The following is a 22,556-nucleotide window of genomic DNA, read 5'->3' on the forward strand; positions in this document are numbered from 1 at the left end:
AGATTTTGCAATGCTGTTTGTTGGTGTATCTTGGTATCCCCCTGTGTATTAGGTCATTGTGAATCTATGGATGGCAATACCACTCTGTTGTTTGGTTGGTCGGCCACCACTTTGTTCCAGACTGAAATATCTCGATAAACTAATGACATTCTTCTTTGCGAATATATACCTGCTGAACTTCAAAATGTTGTCATTTTGAGCATGTTTGTTTGATGAAGTTAGCATTTAGCTGAAAGTAGGAAGTGGGAAAATATAGACAGAGCACTCACCGCATATTTACATTGTCGAGATCTGACGCCGTACTGGAAGCGGCATTGTTCGTCTGCATCGTAGGCCTGACCCGGTGCTGTGGTTGGGTACACAAACTCCTGCTTGGGGGGGACGTTGTTCAGACAGGAGCCCATACCTGAGCTAAAGCACACCAAACAGAAGAGAGGAAGGAGTGAGATGAAAATAACTGGCGATGGTTCATATCTAAACACTGAACAGGCTACAGATAATTAGAAGCGGATTTGCCTACTGTCAAGATCCATCTGTTACTTCATCTGTTTCTCTGACCATCAAAAATGTTACTCTGACATCCAAGTGAATTTTTCTTTCTCAAACCTCTAATTACCAAATGATTTGTGGTGTTGCAGATATCTAATAGGCTGACTCACTCCAGGAAGCTTGTGATGTAATCCCTGCTACACGCGGACCAGATGAATGGGTTTGTCTTCATGGTGATGTGGTCAGCCATCAGCTTGGCAGTCTCCTGGCTGCGGGGCCCGCAGGCATTCCCCATACCGTCATGGTTCATCCCAAACCTAAAGCCCATGATGATACAGTGACAACACTTTGAGGCCTCGTGGACCGGTAATAGTTTCGGCAGCAGGGACAAGCACAGTGGGGGAAAAAGATCACTGCGGATAATTGAGTGGGATCTCAAGAACAGACATGTTGTGGCAGTTTGATTGTGATAAGTCGGGTCCCAGTCAGAGTCCTGACAAAATAAATCAAACTATCATCAAACCACATGAAGGGTACCTGAATCATATGTATGATTATTAACATTTAAGTGGCAGATTACCACAATGTGAAAAAGTATAGTCCACAACTATAACAAATGTTCAACTTCAGCTATCAAAAATCTATGATCACGTTTCATAATTATCATCATAGGACAGCGATTATCTCTCGATTAAAGCAACGTAACTTATTCAAAATGCTAATTCCCCACCTATCATGATAGTTTACCCAAGTGTATAAAGTTACACAGTGTTAGTGGTTCCATTTGGTGCTTTTTCATTCATGAGAGACAGCGATAACTCACAGTCGCTGTGTTTGAGACTGAAATATAAATGTTCTGAGAGTTTTTCCATCCCTCAGCTGAGTCATGATGTCTAGATCAGTCTTGTCTTTTCCTGTGGTTACCCTCTACCACAAAGAGGCCTGCATTTAATCTAATGCTGCACAGTGATGTCAAAACAATTTATCTAACAATTAAAAACAAATGCTAATTGTGTTGAGGCCGAGGAAACAGATTGTATATATTAGCACACTACTGTATGTCCAGTCATGTTGGCTAGTAAGCCTTGTGGTCTGAGTACTCAAAAGCTAACTGTGTTAATCATTAGGGAGGCAGAACCCCGAATGATCCACCATCTGCCTTAATACTTCTCTGGGCTGTGTGCAGACATAATGCAATGGGACACTCAATTAACGCATACAGGCAGAATAAATGGCAAATCATCTAGAGGCGACCCAGATATACACAACATCTCCAGGTGCTTCACCAACCACACATGTAACGAATTCCACATATAAATAGTGTGACTCAAAGAAAATATACGGCTACTAACACATTCTCAATGGATCGAAATGACTGATGGTGTTAGAGATTACGTATATTCTCTCTGGAGATCTGGAGGTGTAATCTGAGGAGGGAGAAGGATCATCTCAGACCAGAACACAAGAAAAGACACATGAGACACCTCAAGGATTTCTTCAGGGACATTTTGTGTTTCACCATCAGCTTAAAGACAACGACCATATATCTGGTAGGGATTCAGTGTTTTCTCTAGGGGGCTCTGACAGCAGGACACAGGATTAACAACTCCTCCTCAACAGTCTCAGTTGGGTCATTTCTTAATGTGCATGATCTCGTACATGAACATTGTGGAACCATTGTGGAAATGCATTAAATCAAGAGAGGTTACTCATTTTTTTGTCTGACATGTTATCCATTTTGTATACCGTTTAACAGGATTAATACCCCGTTCAGACATCAGACACGTGAATGTAAAAGCGAAAATGTGTCCAACCTGCGTTGGACCCATTTATTTATATATCTCTTTTTTTTTGGCAGAGTTGGTCCGGGGTGGATAAATTCATTCATGTGGAAATCTATTCAATATTTGTCACGCTAGTTTACTCTGCACTAAAGTCAACCAACTGTCCAACTGAACGACCGGCCGACCCCAAAGTCCCACCGACAGCATGGCTGACAAATTAAAAATGCCCGAGGATGAGGTACTGTATGTACCTTTTCTGCTGTCTGATACTTGTCCATCAATCCTGCAGTGACACTGCATTGACGATAAACGTGTTACTCTCTGCCTGGAAAAAATAAAGTTACAAACTAACTGGACTTTGATTTCACTCAACAGGCATTTGTTGAGACTGTCCATTAAAAGATATATGTGACACTAAATCACAGAAAAAAGATAAGCCTGAAAACTTTTTCAGAAAATGGCAGGTTTACTGCGTGTGTGTGTTTCACTCACGTGTGTCCTATCTCGTGGGCGATAGTGAAGGCTGTTCCCAGGCCGATGTCCTCATTGATGCTGCAGCTCCTCTCTGGCTCACACATCCCTCCTACAGGGGCCAGACCTGTCTCACACACACACACACACGCATATATATAAGACCATATCTTCTCTAACTGTAAAAGCATCAGTACTATAGGAAATATACAGACCTTCCAATAAGTCATGCTTGATTTGTATCATTATCAGCTGAAGACCTATTTGATTTCAGATCTTGAACCATTTTGGTCGGGCCTCACTTTTGGCTTAACCTTCACATTTTGAAGGTTCAGACTTGGTTCGAGGGTTACACTAAGAATATGTATGGGTTGAGGTTAGCCAAGTAGTCGTGATGGATATGTTTAGGCTTAGGGGTGAGGCTTTGCTTTATGTCAGCAGTAAGTGCAGTGTATGTAAAGTGCAAATATGTGTGTGTGTGTGTGTGTGTGTGTGTGTGTGTGTGTGTACCTAGGGTTTCACAGGGCTTGTTCTTTTGGATGCAGATGTCGTATCTGCAGACGGGAAGGAAAATCAACCAGGCTGTTAAAATAATAATCATATGCTCACACACAAACAGAAGCAGCACCACCAATGGATGTAATTGCAGTTACATATGCAAACTCGTACAAACACGCTTGACATGGACAAGCAGTACATTCACAGATGGTGACAGACACACTCACACAGACGCTGTGGTCAGACAGTGGACAGCAGTGATAGCAGACAGATATAGATTTAAAAGAACAATAGCAGGAAATCATGGACGCTCACTGGGGAGTCATCTGTCTGGACAGTTTCCATCCTCTACTTGATAAATCCTGTCGTAAAAACCCAAGTGTTCTCACAAAGCCACCACCAAAACCACATGACATTCATCTATCTGTACTCTTACGTAAGCATATTTCACATTCTGTTGGGAAGAAAAGGAAGGTATTAGTTGCGGCTCTGCCCAGCCCCATCACACTCAGATGACTCTGACCAAACCATGGCTGTGTTGTATGCTGTTGCACATTCTTCAGTCAATAGCATCAGTTTTGTATCTGCTTAATATGCATCTACCACTGTTGTCTCTGTTTTCCACCAGCAGTATCGGTAACAGAGAGCGTAGTTAGAAAAATTACGACAAAATTGAGAGAAAGCAGCGCTTTTAATTTCTACCCTCTTTCTTGTCCTCTCCATTTTCTCTGGGCTGTTTCTGATTCTTCAAAAAAAAAAAAAAAAAACATGAATTGTTTCTCACTGCCTCCTCATATCTTTCGTTTTCTTTTTCTCTCCAGATGCTGAGCTGGGCAGAGCTGCCTCAGCTATCGTCACATCAGACCGGACAAGATACAGCCCAACTCTCTCGGACTTGGCTGAATGAAAACCTATGAGGATAGAGGCTGGGAATGTAAGAATTCAGCAAAGAGGAAACACTGTTTAACCCTTTCATGAACAGGGAAACAGACTAAACATATTTATATTTACAAGAAGTTGCAGTAGGAGGGTTAGGGTGGGCATATATATAAACACAGCACAGCTACTTGCCTTGCACCGACACTTTGTGATAAAAACCTTTTTGTTTTGGTCACACAAACGATGTCTTCATTCTAAATTACCTTTATTTATATATGAAGAAAGCTTCAGAACAGAGTTACAGTCTTTATGTCTTCCTCCTGTGAGAAAGGTTTGCCTGTTTGTATTTCTGACCTGGTGATAAGCACAGCAGTGTCATGGTGAGCGATCCCGTTGTCTGGTATGGCGTTACCGTAGCTGCTCCGGTGCTGGATGTTCTTCTGCCACTTACAGAAGCTGTCTAAAGACTTCCCTGCATGGTGGTTGATCTCTAGTGTTGGCTGGAAGACAGACAAGAGAGGAAATACAGAGTCAAAAGCAAATTAGGAATATTAATGTATTTAAATCTTAAAACACAACAGAAATGGAGGATACAACTCCAGCAACTTCATATTGTTGTAAACATAATTAATTCAATGATATCAAGTTATTCCAGTGTGAACAAGCGGACATTACAACAATCAACAATTTAGGCCCAACAATGCTATATGACCTAGCCACAATCTTCCTATATTGTGGTGTTTCCGTCTTACATCTGGGTAAGACACTGAACCGCTAATTGGTCCTGAGGCTGTCCCATCACGTATGAATGGGTGTGAATGCCAATTAGACTCCTTATATGCAGGTGGCACCCTGCATGGTAGCCTCTGCCATCAGTGTATTAATGGCTGAATGCTGACATGTAGTGTAAAGCGATTAGAGTGGTCAGAAGACGCTATACAAATGTAAGTCTATTCACCATTTAACACTTAATTGAAAATGAGCAAATTCAGAGATACATGGTTTTCACTTGAGAGAAACTTCATAAGACACTGTATGTCATGCATGGTGAGAAGGCATTTCTAAAATTTGGATTCCAGACTTAAAAAGCTTAAGAAACCTCAGGCAGGATTAGAGTGAAGGCGCTTTCTAGTATTATAAGAGTGCATAGAGGAGAAGGAGAGGAGGGAGTTCTCTGCTGACCACAGCTGGCGAGAACTCGTAACCAAGGAATGTATGTGGTGACATAACTAGTAATTGTCTCATCCCACAGTCCCTCATTTCTGGGCCCACTGCTGGCCTGATTTTAGTTTCCAGAGGCAGCTTGCCGTTTTCAGACCTGGAAACCAGCAGCAGAAACCGCTCGCCGAGCCTACTCTCGATCCTGTCCCGACCTCAACGTCAATGGTCCATGGAGAATGAAAAACAACAGTAACACTGCCCGCCGCTAATGATCCTAACATTTACTTCTTTACCCTGTCAGACGACGAACACATCCGAGCTGTAAGTCATGGGGCTAATTTTGAGGCAGTATGAATCATAAATGTTCCCTAATAAGACAGCTATGGAGGAAACCCCAAAGCCACACTGTAATACCCCTTTCATTAGTATGATTCATCGGTCAGATCGCTGGAAGCACAAACATTGCGACGGAACCGGCCGCACCGTCTCACCACATGCTGTTCATGGCGAGCTAATAAGGTCAGTTATTAGGTAGCCAGATGGCCCAGTCATCTCCGGTGCTATGCTGGTAAGGTCGTGCACTTTTTATGAGCTGAACCCCTGTCTTGTGGTCAGGTGTGGGTTCTAATTCTGCACTCTGTCTAACCTCCGCTCACTCACTTATAGCATGAGTCTACAGAAATGCCGACGCCTCTGTGAGGCCGTGCACCGCAATGCTTTGAGCGAAATACTAACTTGAGCATGCCAACATGCTTACAATTACTAACATGCAATTAGTTTTGCAGGTATTTAGTCGTAAATCACAGTATTGGACACATTAAGGTTTTGTTGTTCCAATTCATCCTCTGGAGATCATGAATATCCATACCAAGTCAACCTCATGGTGGCGCTAGAGGAATAGTCAGGGAATCATTCAAGTCAACAGGGTTCATAGTCTGGTGACCGGGACTGTTCGTACAAACTTCTATGGCAATCCGAGTGACTGACTGATGTTGCAATACCACAGCGTGGCTGGAAAATACTGGCAAAATGACACCAAGACTTTGAGGAATCTGGTGAATTTGGATCCTGATTTTTGCATCAGCGTCTAAATCTAACTTTAAGTTTTTCTACACACTGGATGTGCGTCATGGCAATGATCAGAGAGGTCATTGTTCACCAGAGCACGACGCTGCTCTGTCGGACAGGTACAAAACCCTCCACATATCCGGACTTTTCCGCCTTTCCTCACTCATCTCCCTCTTCCTCGCAGCCCCTTGTCTCTTTCATTACAGCCACAATTTACAAGACCCACTTACACACCCAAGGGTCCACTGGGATGGTGGAGGAAAAGACACTTAAGCCAATCATTTTATACAACAAGGAGCTCATAGATGCTGGTCAGGGAGACAGAGAGGTAATGAGGACAAGCATAGAAACATACAGAGAGGGTTGTACAACTTATTACAATAGTTGACAAAGTCTATTTACCTGGTCTTCCATGAGCAGGATGAGCCGGGTCACCACAATGTTGACTGCATTCCCCAGGCTAGAATCCTGGAACAGTTTGGCAACCTGACCTCCAGGGAAACAAGAAAAGACCAGTCTTAAAAACAGCTGATACACCAGTTGAGCACATTACACTAAAGCTCATACAACATCAGAAATAAACACCGGAGTGAACCATCATAAATTAAGATGTGTAATGATCTAGAAAAGTCCCTGCGAATAAAATCTCAGTCTTGAAAATGTACGAAAAACTACCACTACTAAAGAAAAAGAGGATAATTCAGTGTGCTCTGATTTCCTTTTGCCTTAATGCATTGTCTGTTAATAATGACAACTTTTGGGTCAAGCCTCCAACTGGGACCAGCGGAAACTCTGACTTAATGTGTGTAGTGATGGGTAAGGCTCAATCGCATGAACAACAAAAGTGTGCTAAGAAGCAATCCCTTTCTTGCTCCCCGACCAAGATCGATTTTAAGCCATAGCCAAACCTAACAACTTATCTACGAGACAGATTAGTCTGAGGATCTTAAAAAAATCTGTAAAGTAAGTGCACCACAGGTGCCAATGGTTATTAAAGAGCTAAAGCACCAACAGTGCACTAAAGCTGCACTCAGAAACTTGTCTTTACTGGAGTCTGGTGTAATTTGGCACACTTTGCTGCACGCCACCAAAGAGATGCTGCTGGTTTCTGTAACAGTCTGGATGCAACCTGCTCTGTTGCAATAGCAGATAACCAACCCTTCATTAAATACATTCCTAACACATGTGTGTATAGGTTTAAAGTGATGAACTGTCTGTGAAAAGATCCCCAGTGACAAGAAACAGGGCAGATGATGACATACAACCAAAGCCTGTCTGACTCAAACAAGGGGCTTCCGCTGGGAGGAATCCAAAAAGTTCCACACATTTGCTTTTCTTTCTGTCTCTAAGCATTACTCATGCCATTACATAAACCGTAATCTTATTTCTACTTAATTTGGGTTTTTGACTCATAAATGCATAGTTTATTTCTGACCATCCCTTGTTGTTACAGAAGCAGTGAACCTGTTTCTGCCGACGTTTCTAGAAACCAAACCGTGATTGACCGTTGGATTGCTGATGAAAGCTCAGAAAAACTATACAAAAGCATCATTTTGGCATGAAGCTTTTCAGAATTTGTTTCTTTATCCCTCAAGAATAGCTCCAACGACACTGGAAACGTGTCTTTTTATGACATTGTGCATGTACATCTCTTGTTGTGAAACTTACAATATTCATGACAGCCAGGATGTACTGCTCGATGTCTCTGCGACCGTGGTAACCCACCATCACCTTGTCGGCCACCACCAGCGTCTCCACGTAGCGCTCCCGGCTAACGGAGCGCTTCAGAGGCAGCTGGCCGCGACCAACGTGATGCGGAGGCGTCTTCAGAGTTCTCTGCCACCATGACGCACCTTTCATCGGCTTCTCGTCTAAGGAAGATCAACACAGGCGCTCATGTTTTGGATGACGTATAGTAAGAAGAAACCAAAAAAAGCCCAGCAGTCGCAATTATACATTAAAAACTGAATCACTCACTGTGGATTTGGCATAACTGGCCAAGACATTCATTCTTTTCTATTCTTTACTTTACCAAACACAATTATGCCTGAATACACTTTCCATGGATGAAGAGCAGAACAACAGCTCATTGTTTCAAAGTTGGATCTTTTTTCCTCTTACTTGTCAAAAGATGGTTTTCCGAACATACTTTTGCTCTTTCAGCAACGCCCTGCAACACAGACTCAGTCACACCCAATCACAACTGGGGGACTTGGACACAACCACAAGCCTCTGCTGCTGGCTGCTATATGCAAATAAACCTGGGGTCGTTTGTTCCTCCAGTCTGGACCAAACGGCTGCTACTAAAAAGACCAGAATATCTCTCCTCTCACCAATGACTCCACAGGATTGGCCCTTGTACTGATGGCGGAGCGATGAACGCTTGTAAACCACATGGGGGCGCCCCTCAGCTCTCTCCCCCCTCTCCGTCCTGGTCTGGTTATCTGGTGAGACAAGGGGTTCAATCAGGTACTCCTCTCCCCCTGCAACAATCACCCCCTGCTGCAGAGAGACAGAAACGTAGAATAGAACAGAATAAAATAGAAGGGAATAGAATGACAGGAATCATTGCCTTTGTAGTACAAATATCACAAACGTCACACTTCGTGGATCTCTACTTTGGTATGTTAATAAATAAGTACACAGTCACTAATACAGATCATCCCAAATGCTCCATCAATGATACCACTAAAATGAATTACTTGTACTACAAGACACTATATTGTCTGTGTGACAACAATATACTTCAATAACTAATGACTGCAATAACAACAAAACATAATTGAATGTAGAGCCCTGTCAAGTATTACACTATTAGATAAGATTAAAAAAATGTCATAAAGCAATAATGTAATGTTTTTATGAAATTACAAATTTATACAAAATTTTCTCTCTTTGATAAAAACATGGACATAAAGGTACAATATGCCACATGTCATTATCAGGAAAATGCGTCCATCTCAGACTATTCAACAACAGTTCAGCGACAAAATGACACTCATCTTATAATTAGAGATAGTTTTATACTAGAGATACAAGCCTAGCATTATGATCGTATCACTTTGTGTTTAGACTGTCCCACTACGAACACTGTCCCCCTCACAGAGTCCTCTGTTGGACCCATATGAGAGGAGGATCAGGACCCCACAGAACACACACACACACACACACACACACACACACACACACACGAGAGAGCATGAAAGGGTGAATGAGAGCGAGAAAAATGAGAGTGAGACAGAGAGCGATACACTAACACTCCCTTTGAATCGGTTCAAATGTGTTGGCCCGGTCAGAGCGAGTGTCTCCCTTCGACTCACTGTGGCGGCTCTCAAAGTGCCTTTAATCTCATAATATAGTTAGTGATGCTCCCTTGGACACACTGCCCGCTCACTGGTGAATGTGCTCATGCTGGTCTGCCCAACAGTAATTACGTGTGCTGCTTATTAACGCTTTGTGAACACATCTAATCCTCAGCTGTGTATACAACTGTTTTTTGTGGAGCCTGCTGTTTGTAGTGAGAGGATACACTGATACACTGTGCTGTGAATGCAGGAACATTATTTCAGCTAACAAAATGATGCATCACAATTAAGTGATCCAGTCCAGTGATTCAGAGGGAGGTGGGGGGGGGGGGTAACTTTGATCTCTTAATTTGGGGCATTAACAAGCTGATTACTTCATGAGAGTGGGAAATAAATGAAGAGGAAATTATGCTTTGACCACCTTGGAAAACAGTTAAAATATACAGAAGATTAAAGGTTTTTCCCAAAGCACTTCTTCCCATAACCTGCCTTGTTGACCACAGCTTCAGTTAATAATCTCCTACATTTCGCTGTCTGCCTTTAAAACAGCCCCATGGGAGCATGCCAGAACATGATGCATTGTGGGTTAGAGGTAGAGAGGTTACACTTCAAACAAAGTGCTGAAGATGCTGAACTGTCTAACAGCACCCCTACACCCTTCCCAAGTCGGAATAGGAGGGCTGCTGCAGGTAACTTTCTTAACATAGCGATTAGAAATGTTTGCAAAGGATATTAATCAACATGTCCTCTACACTTGGATTACTATCTGTATGGATACAAATCTAGAAGAAAAAGAAATGAGGCACCTTTTTAGGATGAATCCTTTCAAGGATTAGGTCATTTCCTTTCAGGTCATTTCACTTTCTGAGGGCCACACTGGTTGGTTTGGGCAAAGCATAAAGCTGAGTACTCAACGTTTCTTAAAATTTCATGCTTTGATCCGAATAATGTATTACTGATCCCTCATTTGCTGAGCTAGTGCTGCTGCTGCTGCTGCTGACCCCACTAAGTGTATTAGATGTGGATTAGACCTGCAGGTTTTGGTCTTACCAGGCCATTACAGTTGCTCAGGGCCACTTTACTGGAGTGCGGCTGGTCTTGGAGGTGTCCTACATAGTGGCAGTGAGGAGAGTAAGGATGACTCCAGGCTAATCGACCTTTCTTCCAGTACTCCACCCTGAACTGTCGCGACAGCAGGCCTCCCTGCAGCGTTAGGTTCAGCAGGAAGTTGTTGCGTGGCGTGGAGAGCTGGTAGAAGAGCTAAGAGATAGAAAAAGAGAGAGAGTTCAGTAAATAAAAGCTCTTGGATCAGAATGGTATGTATATTAAAGGGTATTATAAAGATGTGCATCAATGTAAGGCAAACAGGGAGACAAAAGAAGAATAGAAAGTAAAAGGAAAACTATTTCAAAAAGCATTACAGAGTCAGGCACTCTGTCTTCAGTGCTGCGGCTCTTTCTTCTGTGATGTTGCGACGTTTCTGGATCCAGCGTCTCACCATCAGGTCCTACACGTACTGGGATGGCAATCTCATACAGGCCTAGATTGGACAGGAAGGCAGCTGGAAGGAGAGAAATGAAGAAGGCATAAAAACCAAGTCAGAGTTTAACTTATTAAAGCCAAAATTCTGCTCAACCTAATTGATTCCAATTAACAACAGTTGAGGATTTGAAAGTTGGTTATCTAGAAGAACACTATGGGGCTTTTTAACGGAGAGAGTAACCCAGTTGGCAAAGAGAAACGTGCAGACTTTTTGGCCCATTGCTGACGGGGTCCCTCGCCTCCAAGAACCTGCTCCCGCATGAGGCCAAGGGGACGTTGCCATGGCTACCCTGAAACTGTATACTTCCTGTCTGTCCCAGTCTGTGCCGAGGCCTGGTGGAGATTTATTGTCCAAACACACACACGGCTCTAAACAGCCAACGTCAGCTAACTAACGGGGAAAGGTCACCGGCAAATGAGCCCAGTTTTCATCAAACCTTTGGCCTCAGTTGTTGGAGTCGCAGCCCCTTCCCACACAGAGTAAATACCCAGAGATCAGAGTTCCCTGGTACAGACTTGGAGAGCTCTGTACTGGGAAAAAAAAACTCTTTGTAGGCGGCAAAAAGGTCTGGCTTTAACAAACAGCGAGCACTGTTACTAATGCTGCCTTCACATGGACCTGGTGAGGTTGTACTGTATTTTCAACATGGAACGTTTAGTACAAAACATGCTTTTTTTAGTCATGAGAACAAAAATGGACGGTGGCCTTGTTCCCTTTTCCAAAATGGTAAATGACTCAGCGTTTTTGGCATTTAAAATTTCATGTTGAATTTTCTTCCCTCGGTATGAGCACGGACTGTATGTGCACGGACGAAACACCCTTCACAAGCACAACCTTCCTAAGAGCTCTGAGCTGTTTCCCACAACACATCCATCCTGCTCCTACAAACCACAGCAAGCGATCCGGCAGGTGGTATTACCATTAACTTTGAAGCACAGGAAAGCTCCTGGAGAGAAAATGAAGGGAGGGTGTTAATGAAGTAGTTATAATTCACCGCCAAGGAAGACATTAATGAGACCTCACACAGAATAAACTATGATCTAATGAAAACCAGTAAAATGGTTAAGTATGCAGTTTGAACTTTAGAGTTTAGAGTTTAGAGTTTTTACAACCATTTTCTATCAACATACCATTTACCCATTTATAAATGAGGATATTACTGTTACTATACAAGCAATGCGATTATTCCTGCCCCGTCTTCTCTTGTTAACCCCGAGAGTATAAACTACTACACATACTTGACATTTTATCTCCTAATGGGAAGCAAATTTAGCCTACAGCGAAATTGCAGTAGCCAATAGTGCGAAATATGATCATCGACAGTGGAAACATGCTTGCTAAATTTAACAGGAGACACTCCCTGGCTAAAGAGTGTTCATACAGGAGCGTCCGTGCGGATAGGTACACCCATCCACCCATGAGCAGGGCATCACCCATGGTTTCTGTTATCACCAAATGAAAATAGTTGAAGGAAATACTCTGGATGGAAAACTGTCCCTCCCTCCATCCCAGACACACCTTCATGGCACCTCAGATGAAAAGGCTACTACAAGACGAGGAAGAGTCTTTTGATTATTCAGTACAAACTACGAGAGAGGGAAATGGTGGAAGGAGAGCTCGTCTTCAGATCGTAACCTTGTTAGAAGTCTCTCTGTGCCTCGCCCGTCTGTTGTCCTGTGTGCAGTCTGGGTGACACGCACAGGGAAGTGACACATGCACATACACTGCCAATAATATGTAGACTGCCCTGTCCAAATACTTTTGAATCCTTTTGACTAAGAGCTTCCAGGTGACAATGTGGCGGTGATATTTCTTTAAATTAGTCCCCGCTGCACTTGTACTTCAAGACTGTGGCGGACATGAGTTGATGACTCAGAAGTACTTAAAACATCAGTGTGACAAAAGGAAAGCTTGACTCGTGTACAAAGTCAGGTTCATACAGAAATTGTTTTCCCAGTTTGGTGTGAAGGAATTTGATTGGCTTTCACAGAGCCCTGACGCGAGCACCTTTGGGATGATCTGGAACCAGGCCTCATCCTGCAGCCAGATTACATCTTAACATATCATATAATCACCTTATACAGATGGTATGGTGCACTTGTTGCCTATTTCCACATCCAGCAGCCACAAAGCAACATGTGCTTTCATTAGGCGTTCTGTCAACCAGATGAATGTAAGCCCAATTTTCACTCTCTTTTTTGGTCTCCACCAACTCCTGAGAAAAAGATCTGGCTCTTTAGCTGCTAAATGCTCCGTTTTGTTCACCAGCCGGTCGCCATCTTTGTCTGCTGTTTGGTGCTAAGAAGTTTATCAGAGCTTTTCTGTTAAGAAACAGCTTCCTGCTGTGTGGAGTTTAGTGATAATTATTTTTGGGTTCATCACTTCAAACAACTCCTTTTAAATTACACGCAGTTATTCAACATGTTGTTAATGTAAAGTATTACGTCGTGACCGAAACTAGAGACCAAACCGTCTGTACCTGTAGAAAGGTCTCTGAGGGAATGAGCGGGTGGGTTATTTAAAAGGAAGCAGTGCGGTAGACTATTGGAGACACAGCTGGCGGTGAGGGGTTAAAGGTTAAGTTTAGGAAATACACAATCACAGCCTTGTTCAGGGTGACGAGACACGGACAGTAATTTTATGTCTTTGCCTTCAGGAGGATTTCAGGCCTCTCCAGCTTCAGAGTGTGTGTGAGAGAGACTGTGTGGTGAGGGGGTTGGGCACGTGGCGGCTGAGCCACAGCAACATGATTTGTGGAAGCAGAGTTCAAGTTCAGCAGCCCAGACCTGCAGGCCTGGAGTGCGCCTCAGCCGGTCAGACAACAGGGTCAGCACTGACAGGTTTTTTCCGGCTCATTTCACACAGGTTTTCCTCATCTGAGCGCTGTGCATGCGAATTATAATTAAAAACAATTACAGTTACTATGGAACACATGTTAATCCTTAAATCACAATTATAGTACAAATTATATACAAATTTAAAAAGGGTATTTATTCTGAATTTCTAAACATGGGTAGCATTGTGAAGGTTGTTGTTTTTTTTTTTCTTTTACTGAAATGAGAAACAGATTTCACTCTGGGCGCCTTGACCATAAAATACATGAAAGTACTCTTGCTCTCAAGAGACTGAAAATAATTAAAGCAACCCACAGTATAAAGCCAGGATCACAGACAATCAACCAATTATGTTTTCCCACAATTTATTAAGACCTCAAACAATAAGGTCTGTGCTGTTAATAGTGTGTTTATTTCTAACTCGTGTCTCGCAAACTCTTTTCACATTGAATTTTTGATTGGTTTGAAAAGGTCAACCTGTGTGATACAACCTGGGTTTAGACCTGCTCCAAGACTAGGCCGGCTGACTTAGCGGTTTTTTGGTGGGAAAGCATGAACACACATTTCTATGATAACTATAGGATTACGATGCGGTAATTATAGAATTGCAATAGGATTACTGTAACTGCATAGTAGATATGATGCAGACGTCTTTCCATAAGTTCAGCTTTTCTCAGCCTCAGAAACACTTGAACATGATTGAATCTAAGATGTTGCATGAACTATTTTTAACAAATACATTTATGGCTGGTTAGGTATACTTTTACTATTGTTGTAGGTAGGGCTGGGTATCAAACCTCAATATTTCTTGCTGCCGACTAAAATATGTCTGTTGAGTTTCAAAAAGCGAAACTTGGTATTGACTGTCTGGTCAGATTCATCCACTTGTTAACTTGTTCTTTGATCACAGTCCCTGATTGAAATCAGCATTTTCCCTGTGTATACATACTGTGTGTGTGTTTTTTTATATATATATATATATATATATATATATCTCAGAAGACATATTGCAAATGTGCAAATGCTAATTTCGTTCATTGACAAAGTAAAAAGAACTGGTATAAAGGCTATAAAGCCCCTGCCTCGACTGCACAGGAGGGCCTATTTTACAGTGAACATTATTAGTAATAAATAAGAAAAAGTTTAGATTGGACTGTGTCCATAAATTTCACATCGCCCCACTTCATGAACGTTTTATAAGAGCAATAGCTCACAGCAGACTGTGGTATATTGTGATTACATCACAGCTAAGGGGGCGTCATTCAGCATATCTCACCTTGTGACTGGGAGAACTCATTTCTGTGACCTCCTTCGACCACCGCGGCCACCATGACGACGATGACGACGCAGACAAGACCGGTCCTCCATAGCGTTTCCATGGTTACTACAGTAGTTGCTATAGTAACAGAATTCAGTGCGGTGGTCCCTTGGCCTCTGTCCCAACATGTCTTCTGCCCTCTCGGATGCCCCGTCGCCTAGCAATGGGACCGCTCGGTGCTCCGTTGGGCCATGGCTGCGGGAAAGATCCGTGGGTTCAGACAGACATGGCAGCCTTTAAAGTGTGTTGGTCAGCGAGTGGTGATGGATCCTGGACGAGTCCTCGCAGGAGTAGAAAAGACTCAGCAGCAGTGGCAGGTTTAGACTCCTCTCTGTAGCCCTGTAGAAGAGAAAGTGGTCGGTGAGGGAGAGGAAGGCCAGGAAAGGAACGTTTTCGGAGCAAAAAGGGAGGAAAGGAACAAGGGAGACATAGTGAAACACAGACAGAAAGAGAGAGGGAGAGAGAGAGCATGAGATCCCATTGACCCATGTAGTTCTCAGTCTAGCAAGACAAATCTACCCAGTTCATATTCAGCGTCCAGTGAAGGACCGCCCAGTCCTGCATTGTTCCTTCAGCTAATCAATCTTGGCTTTGGCGAAGGGCAAACACCATGTCTTTCACTCTGATGACCAGAGACAACAGCAGGTCCCAACCTGGGGCCCCTGAGGCCCCGCTCTTTAAGCTGCCTGTCCACCGGAAAGAGTTCAAACACAAAGGACGCCATTGATCTTGTAAAAAGCTGCGCTTAATGCCCAAACAGGGCTTGAAGTGGGTATTATGTCAGAGGCTCTAGGGGTAAAATGAGCCAATTTCAGAAGAGCAGCAGGTTGCCATCACTGCTACGCTGGCTGACTGTGGTGGTTGGTTGTATGGCTGAGTGACTTGCTGGCTGGCTGCCTGACTGTACAGCTTACTAATTGGCTGGCGTCCTGACTAGCAGATAGATGGTACGAGTGCCTATATGAAGCTTGTTTACATGTGAGACAAAGGGTAGAGTACTGTGATAGTCATAGCCCGAGCGATACTGGGTTTTTGAGGGTCATTGCTTTAACATACTCATAAAATAAACAACAATCTTGATACAGATCCCTTAGATTATTATTATTTTTTTTAAGGTGACCAAGATACAAATTGAGCAGGACATTCAACATATAACAGTTAGCAAACAACTTCTCAGTGCTCTCTGGTGCTCTAGTTTGGCTTTCTAAATTTCAGCTCCAAGTGCTGCCTCACTTTTTATTCATCATTCTCCTGTTTAAAAGCAGCAGGTTTCTTTCTATACATTGCTTTCAAAGATCTTGCAATCCAAGGTTTGTTATAGGATACAATCTAACTCTAACCGTGTGGGTATAACTGACTCCTCGCAAAATGAAATGTAACTAAACACAACAACGGCAACGCACAGCAAGATTTGGTGCGTTATAAGAATCACGTCTGGAGGAGATAAAAGATCAGCGGATGAGAGCAGTGATCTCATCTTGGTTAAATGTTACTGTTGAACCAAACAAGACTTTAGTTACCTGGGACTCAAAAGACAGATAAGAGACGAGGATGTACCTAAACTACCAAACAGACTAATAATGCAAGTGCTGTGTCTTGGAGGGGTAAATATAATGATCTCTGATTTGTCATTCAATTGCAAGAAACTGTTGGACATCCAGTTCTTAATTGCAGCGTGGCAAGACATAATACAGGACGCATATTTGGGATCGGGATTCGTCCTGACGTACAGTTGTATGTCGTCTGCATACTTCTTCACAATGGCAGTGAAATTCAATGTTTTTCTTCCATCAGCAGACCTTAATTACCGTTTATATTTCAAGTAATAACAGGGAGAAGATTGTTGTTTCCTTTTTTAACTGCTAAAGAGAAAGTGAAGTTCATATGACAGCACTCAATGATCATTTGGATGTAACAATTCAGCCAGCCCGACATCATAATTTTATTGTCCAGCGCTATACATAAACCCCAAGTTCCTTTTTAATTTTACTGCAAAACCAACATAAGAGAGAGTCTGCTTTATAATAACAACGGAAAATGACTTCCTCAGACCCACAGTACCCATTACAAAAACAGACCAGAGCCAGGATCAGCAGTCACATTTTCATGGGTGCCCTTCTCTTTGACTTGAGTTTCCTGGCTATGGATTGCAGTGTCAGCTTAAAAAAATAAAAACCAAACCCTCACTATTCTCCAGTAAAGTCTGCCCACCCAGTTCTCTCTTGTCCAAGCCCCCCCATCCCTCCCTCAGTGCCGTCTGGGGAGAGAAGAGCGAGAGGAGACGCCACACTGGCCCAGATGGCTGGCGGCTAACCAACTGCAGCCAAAGGTAATCGGAAGCAGATGGGAAACCTTTTGGTGACGAGAGCAGGGGGAACAAGTTGCCTCCTGAAAAGAGGAGGAAAAAGAACGAGCGCAAAGCCCAAGGGGAATGAAAGACAGACAGCAGAGTGTAAGCTTCTTTGAGCCAGCTGGGAGAGCCATTCTTGAGTGTTAATACCCTGAACTGAGTGTGCAGGAATGAGTTGAAAAGAGCCCTAATGTGCCTCTTAAATCATTTCAAACGGCAATGGAAAGGTACAGTAAAAGGAAAGCTTGCTAGAAAAACACTAAGGGGTCGTAGTACTGTTGCAGCTTCCCTTATACGTGGAACAACTGAAAGTCTTTCTCTCTTCCCCTCCCTCAGGCTTTTTCCCAGTCATTTCCTGCAAGTCAAACTCCCCTCCATTTTCATTACTTCTTCTGCTCCCGCTCTCGATTTATTGTGGGGTTATTAAACCTGTAGGTTGATATCAAGTGCTTTTCATTACCACCAACTCCCCTTTTGTTTATTTAAACAAGAGAAAGAGGGGGGGACCGGACCCCCCAGTGCTGTTCCTTGGTGCTTTTTAAGTACAACTGCTTAAAAGGATTTGTAGACAGCCTTCAAAAGATTCCCACAACAACATGCATGCGCTGCCTTCTTGGTAAATTATTGCTCCATTATAAACCGCACAGAAATGCAGTTAAATTAAGGAGAAGAGCTGGGGTGACTGCGTCGTAGATCTTCCGTGGGCCGCATCACTTTTGAGTGAAATAAAAGAATACATGTTTGTCAGCAGGACCAAGCAAGCACACACGCTGACTCTCTCCTCGGTAGTTTTGCTTGGATTAGCTGCGAATATCAAGCATATAGCTGCAATCACGGCCGAGAGAGAAAGTGGTCTGAGCTGCAGACAGGCCACGCAACTTCCAATGCAATCACAATTTGCAAAAGAGAAAAGAGGGAGGGGAGAAGAAAGGGGTTGTTGTTAACAAGAGAGAGAAAAGTTGGACTGCTCGGGATAATTAGGTGGGAATTTAATGGTGGGCCAAATTTGCATTGTAATCAAGCCAGTGGATCCAGTTTTGACACATCATTTTTTCGTCTTGTCATCCACTATTAAATGGTGTGTTTAATGTAGTGTAACAGATGTACAGTGAGTCGTTTTTTTTTTTCTTTTTTGAGAAGACTAGAGCTAACTATGCTGTCCTTGTCTTTAACTGTTGCCAGGGAGAGTGGAGCTATCCGAAAACTAGCACACTAATCAAAGCCATATGACCGGCTCAAAGTAAAGTCTGTGTGGAGCGAACAGATGCTAAGTGTCCCTCAGCTTAGCTTCAAGTCTAGCACTCCCCCTATTCACTCACTCACTCAAACACACACGCACATGCACACGCACACACACACACTTTCCACTTTGATCAGGGAGTAGCTCATGAATCAGCTTTAAGTTCACTTTATTAATTCATTAAACTGGCGGTGCGGCTTCTCTTTTCGAATAAAACCATGAGGTTGTGGGATCAAATGAGACGAATGTCACAAGTCAGATGCAGCGTTACAGTCGGTTTCAGCGGCAATTACTCTCTCTAGTCCAGCTTCACACAGATCTCCACATGGAACCCTGAATAGGTGATAGAAATAATACAAAGAACTGGGGGATATTTCTAGACTAAACTCTCATTCTCTCTGTCTGGTATAAAGGCAGAACGAGAAAAGGGCAGGCATTCCTTTCTCAATTTCCCCAAATAAACAGTGTGCAGATGAAAAGTGGGAACATAAACAGGCCAGAGAACCTCGGATGTGCTCCCCTAACTCTGAAAATGTGCCTCTTGAGTCTGAAACAATATTTAGTGAGAGCAAGAGCTGACTCGACACAAAGTGAGTCAGCCAGCAGCACTGGGAACACAGCACATATGGTAGTGGAAGGTTTTCTCCTTCTGTCTTTTATCATATTGATTTCTGCACAATTTGTATCTTCTTTATGACTCCCAAAAGCCCAGAACACCACAAATATACTCAGTCTACTGTCATGCAGGACAAAGAAAAGCAGCAAATCCTTGCATTTGTGAAGATGAACCATGAATGCATCAAATTAATTTGTTGAAAAAAATGTCTTAAATCAATGTCAAAATAGCTGTTGATTAGTTTTCAACTAATTGAAATCTTTATCTGTTCCATCAAGATATTGATGTAGTTCAAAAGAAGGCCAGTGTGTGTGTGTGTGTGTGTGTGTGTGTGTGTGTGTGTGTGTGTGTGTGTGTGTGCGCGCGCGTGCGTGTGTGTGATGGGGAAAAGGTCAACGATCCAATATGGGGTATTAGTATGACCAAGGTTACAGACTGTATTAAAGGTAGCAGCCATAATGATGTAACCGATATTACTGTTACTACTATCAGTTGTCAGCATTCATGGTTGATTGCCAACTCAAGTTTTTGGTGCCACATTACCGCCTAGCCTCATCTTGCCTTACATAAAGATTATCTCAATGAGTTCCACACAGATGTTCACAGAAGTTAAATTTGGCAGGAAACACACATGATATTGTATCCTTTAGTTGAAGTATCGGAGGAAAAACTTGGATCGTGCATCTCTAGTGTGCATGTACGTGCGTGTGTGGTTTGGTTGATGGTGAAAATCCCAAAACCCTAAAAAACTAATCTCATAATATGTCTGCATATGCAAACTAAAATACATACAATTATAGTATTTGAAATAGTTAATTCTACCCCCCAAAAAATGAATGATGCTGCACAAAGATCAACAAAGCTACTACGATGACAAATGGACATTTACCTGCAGATTTCTGCAAAGTCAGCTGATCAAATTACTCATTTCTGCTGTTCACTGAGGGACCACAGATTTGCATCCTTGTGTAAATCATGCATGTAGCCTGATTACGTTACATTTCTTTACATCAGATAATCTAAAAGTGAGCTTGGACATTTTTAAGGTATAATTCATCAATCAATGGATTAAAGTCCAAAATCTTGTTGCAGAATTACTGCTGTGTTTTCCATTGGGAAGCTACATGCCCCCCCCTCCCCCCTCCAGCCGGTGGGCGACACAAGGCCACCCTTCAGTCATGTCGGCTACCTGGAGATTACAATGAAAAAGCTTAAAGACTCAAGAGCGACATTCAAACTCTGCAGAAACATTTATGGCGAAATGAGCGTATTTAGGGTTGAGAGGAGCCTGCTGCCAGCATCATGTCATGACCGCTTTCCTCCAGAGTTGTGCGTGTAAACGCAAAGAGTGCGGCCGGGCTCGCTGACTTACCTTCCCCGCGTCCCCTTGCACAAGTGTCCGCAGTGAGTCTGTCCTCTGTCCTCCGCAGCGGAGCAGAGAGGAGGAAGCGCCGGCGGGTGACTGAGGAGACTCAACTTTTTCCACCTCCAGAACTAAAGAGCCACAGCTTGACGTCGACTAACCCAAACTGTGATTATTTGACTTCCGGTTACAACTTGCAAAAATAAAAGTCGTATCTCCGAGGGGTTTTGTGTAAAATGATTAACTTAACTGAGAGTTTAGGGTCAGGTTTATTGATATGACTTGATTAAGACTTCTATGGATGTTTCATCATGAAATACATTCCAACCCTGGTAATTCATGTCTGTTTTGCTGCCCAACTTTGCATGTTTAGCATTACATGTATCTACTTAGTCTATTTAAAAACCTCTATGTGTGTATCATTGAGTAGACAAAACAAAAACAGATTTTGGATATGTGTAAGACAGCTCCATTTCTAAATTTAACTATCCTCAATTAACAAACTGCGCCATCCGCCATCCGATTGGTTTGGATCATTTTTATTTTTTCCTTGCACATGCCAGGCCCATCCCCATGCCTATAGGTGGCAATCAATGAAGATACAGAATATCTGCAATATTGACCACAGTGTGTATTGGTGATTGATGTTACCAACATTATTTTGTTAGTGTGATATTATTTTTCCTTTAATGTTAAGTTTTGCAATCTTATGTTAATGCTGACTAAATCAGAGAAGAGTCACTCATTCCAAATTAGTCATCATATCAGTATTTCATTATTACATTTTATTAATTAAATCACAACGGAACAGCAAATAAAGCCATAAATCCATTTTGTATGGGATTAAAAATCATCCAAGGGATGGTGCCAAAGAAACAGAATGGATGGCACCAACTCAAATTTATGTAATGCTGTATGGTCAAATTTTTCCAGTTAATCATTTTTATAAATGCTATGCTTCGATGATTCAAAGTTAATGTAAAAAAGGAGACACATACAATCCAAATGCAAACTCAACTTTTCTTTTTTGTCAAAACTTACACATTGTTCCCCACTCTTATGTCAACTTTTCTATAACTTGGCAGAGATGCTGTTTTGCAGAGACCCCTTGTTGACCGATTAAAAATCATTACGGTCTGACTAAGACATTGAAAGAAAGCTGAAATATCTTTTAACACTGATGCTTTTATTTTGAAGGTACACTTCTTCCTGTCCTGTTTTCTTTCGTCTGTTGCTGTCAGACTTGATTTAGAGGGATCCTGCTGATTGGCTGCCTGATCCACGACTCCAGGGAAGCAGCTGCAGCCGGTGGGGTGGGGGTCTTGAGAGCGTGAGGGTCTTGGGGTTTAGGGGGTTTATTCGTAGTATCTCTGCTATTAATACTGTGGTTATTGCACAGGTGTTGGAGTAGTCTGTGTACGTGGCATAATGGTTATTCTGTGATGAAAAGTACAACACAACATATTTAAAAGTAATAATTGTACATTTGATTTAGGGAAATACACATATTCACTTTCTGGCGGAAAGTTAGAAGAAAATAACCAGTATCAATGTTTCATCTGACAGCCACAAAGAGAATCAATATATTTCCCACAATGTCAAACTATTCCGTTGTTGTTTAGTAAATCAGGCTTGTA

The 22,556-nt window shown here is 42.5% G+C and overlaps 1 protein-coding gene across 5 annotated transcripts in view; it reads right to left on the reverse strand.

Moving 5' to 3' along the window:
- The window catches only part of adamts10 (ADAM metallopeptidase with thrombospondin type 1 motif, 10), a 43,111-nt gene extending 22,079 nt beyond the window's left edge, over window positions 1-21,032 (reverse strand). For all 5 annotated transcript variants that reach the window (XM_031859435.1, XM_031859433.1, XM_031859434.1 and 2 more), the window contains exons 1-12: window positions 20,929-21,032; window positions 15,309-15,689; window positions 11,077-11,216; window positions 10,706-10,915; window positions 8,684-8,852; window positions 8,019-8,221; window positions 6,753-6,836; window positions 4,476-4,621; window positions 3,255-3,298; window positions 2,766-2,871; window positions 660-806; window positions 270-411 (exon numbers count right to left, since the gene is read on the reverse strand). In XM_031859435.1, the coding sequence (XP_031715295.1) occupies window positions 270-411; window positions 660-806; window positions 2,766-2,871; window positions 3,255-3,298; window positions 4,476-4,621; window positions 6,753-6,836; window positions 8,019-8,221; window positions 8,684-8,852; window positions 10,706-10,915; window positions 11,077-11,216; window positions 15,309-15,411 (1,494 nt within the window). In that variant the 5' untranslated portion in view covers window positions 15,412-15,689; window positions 20,929-21,032. The remainder of the gene's footprint in view (window positions 1-269; window positions 412-659; window positions 807-2,765; window positions 2,872-3,254; window positions 3,299-4,475; window positions 4,622-6,752; window positions 6,837-8,018; window positions 8,222-8,683; window positions 8,853-10,705; window positions 10,916-11,076; window positions 11,217-15,308; window positions 15,690-20,928) is intronic.
- Between the last annotated feature and the right edge of the window lie 1,524 nt (window positions 21,033-22,556).

Source organism: Anarrhichthys ocellatus, unplaced genomic scaffold (assembly GCF_004355925.1).
Source record: "Anarrhichthys ocellatus isolate YVR2014 unplaced genomic scaffold, GSC_Weel_1.0 scaffold22, whole genome shotgun sequence".
NCBI classification, from domain to species: Eukaryota; Metazoa; Chordata; class Actinopteri; order Perciformes; family Anarhichadidae; genus Anarrhichthys; species Anarrhichthys ocellatus.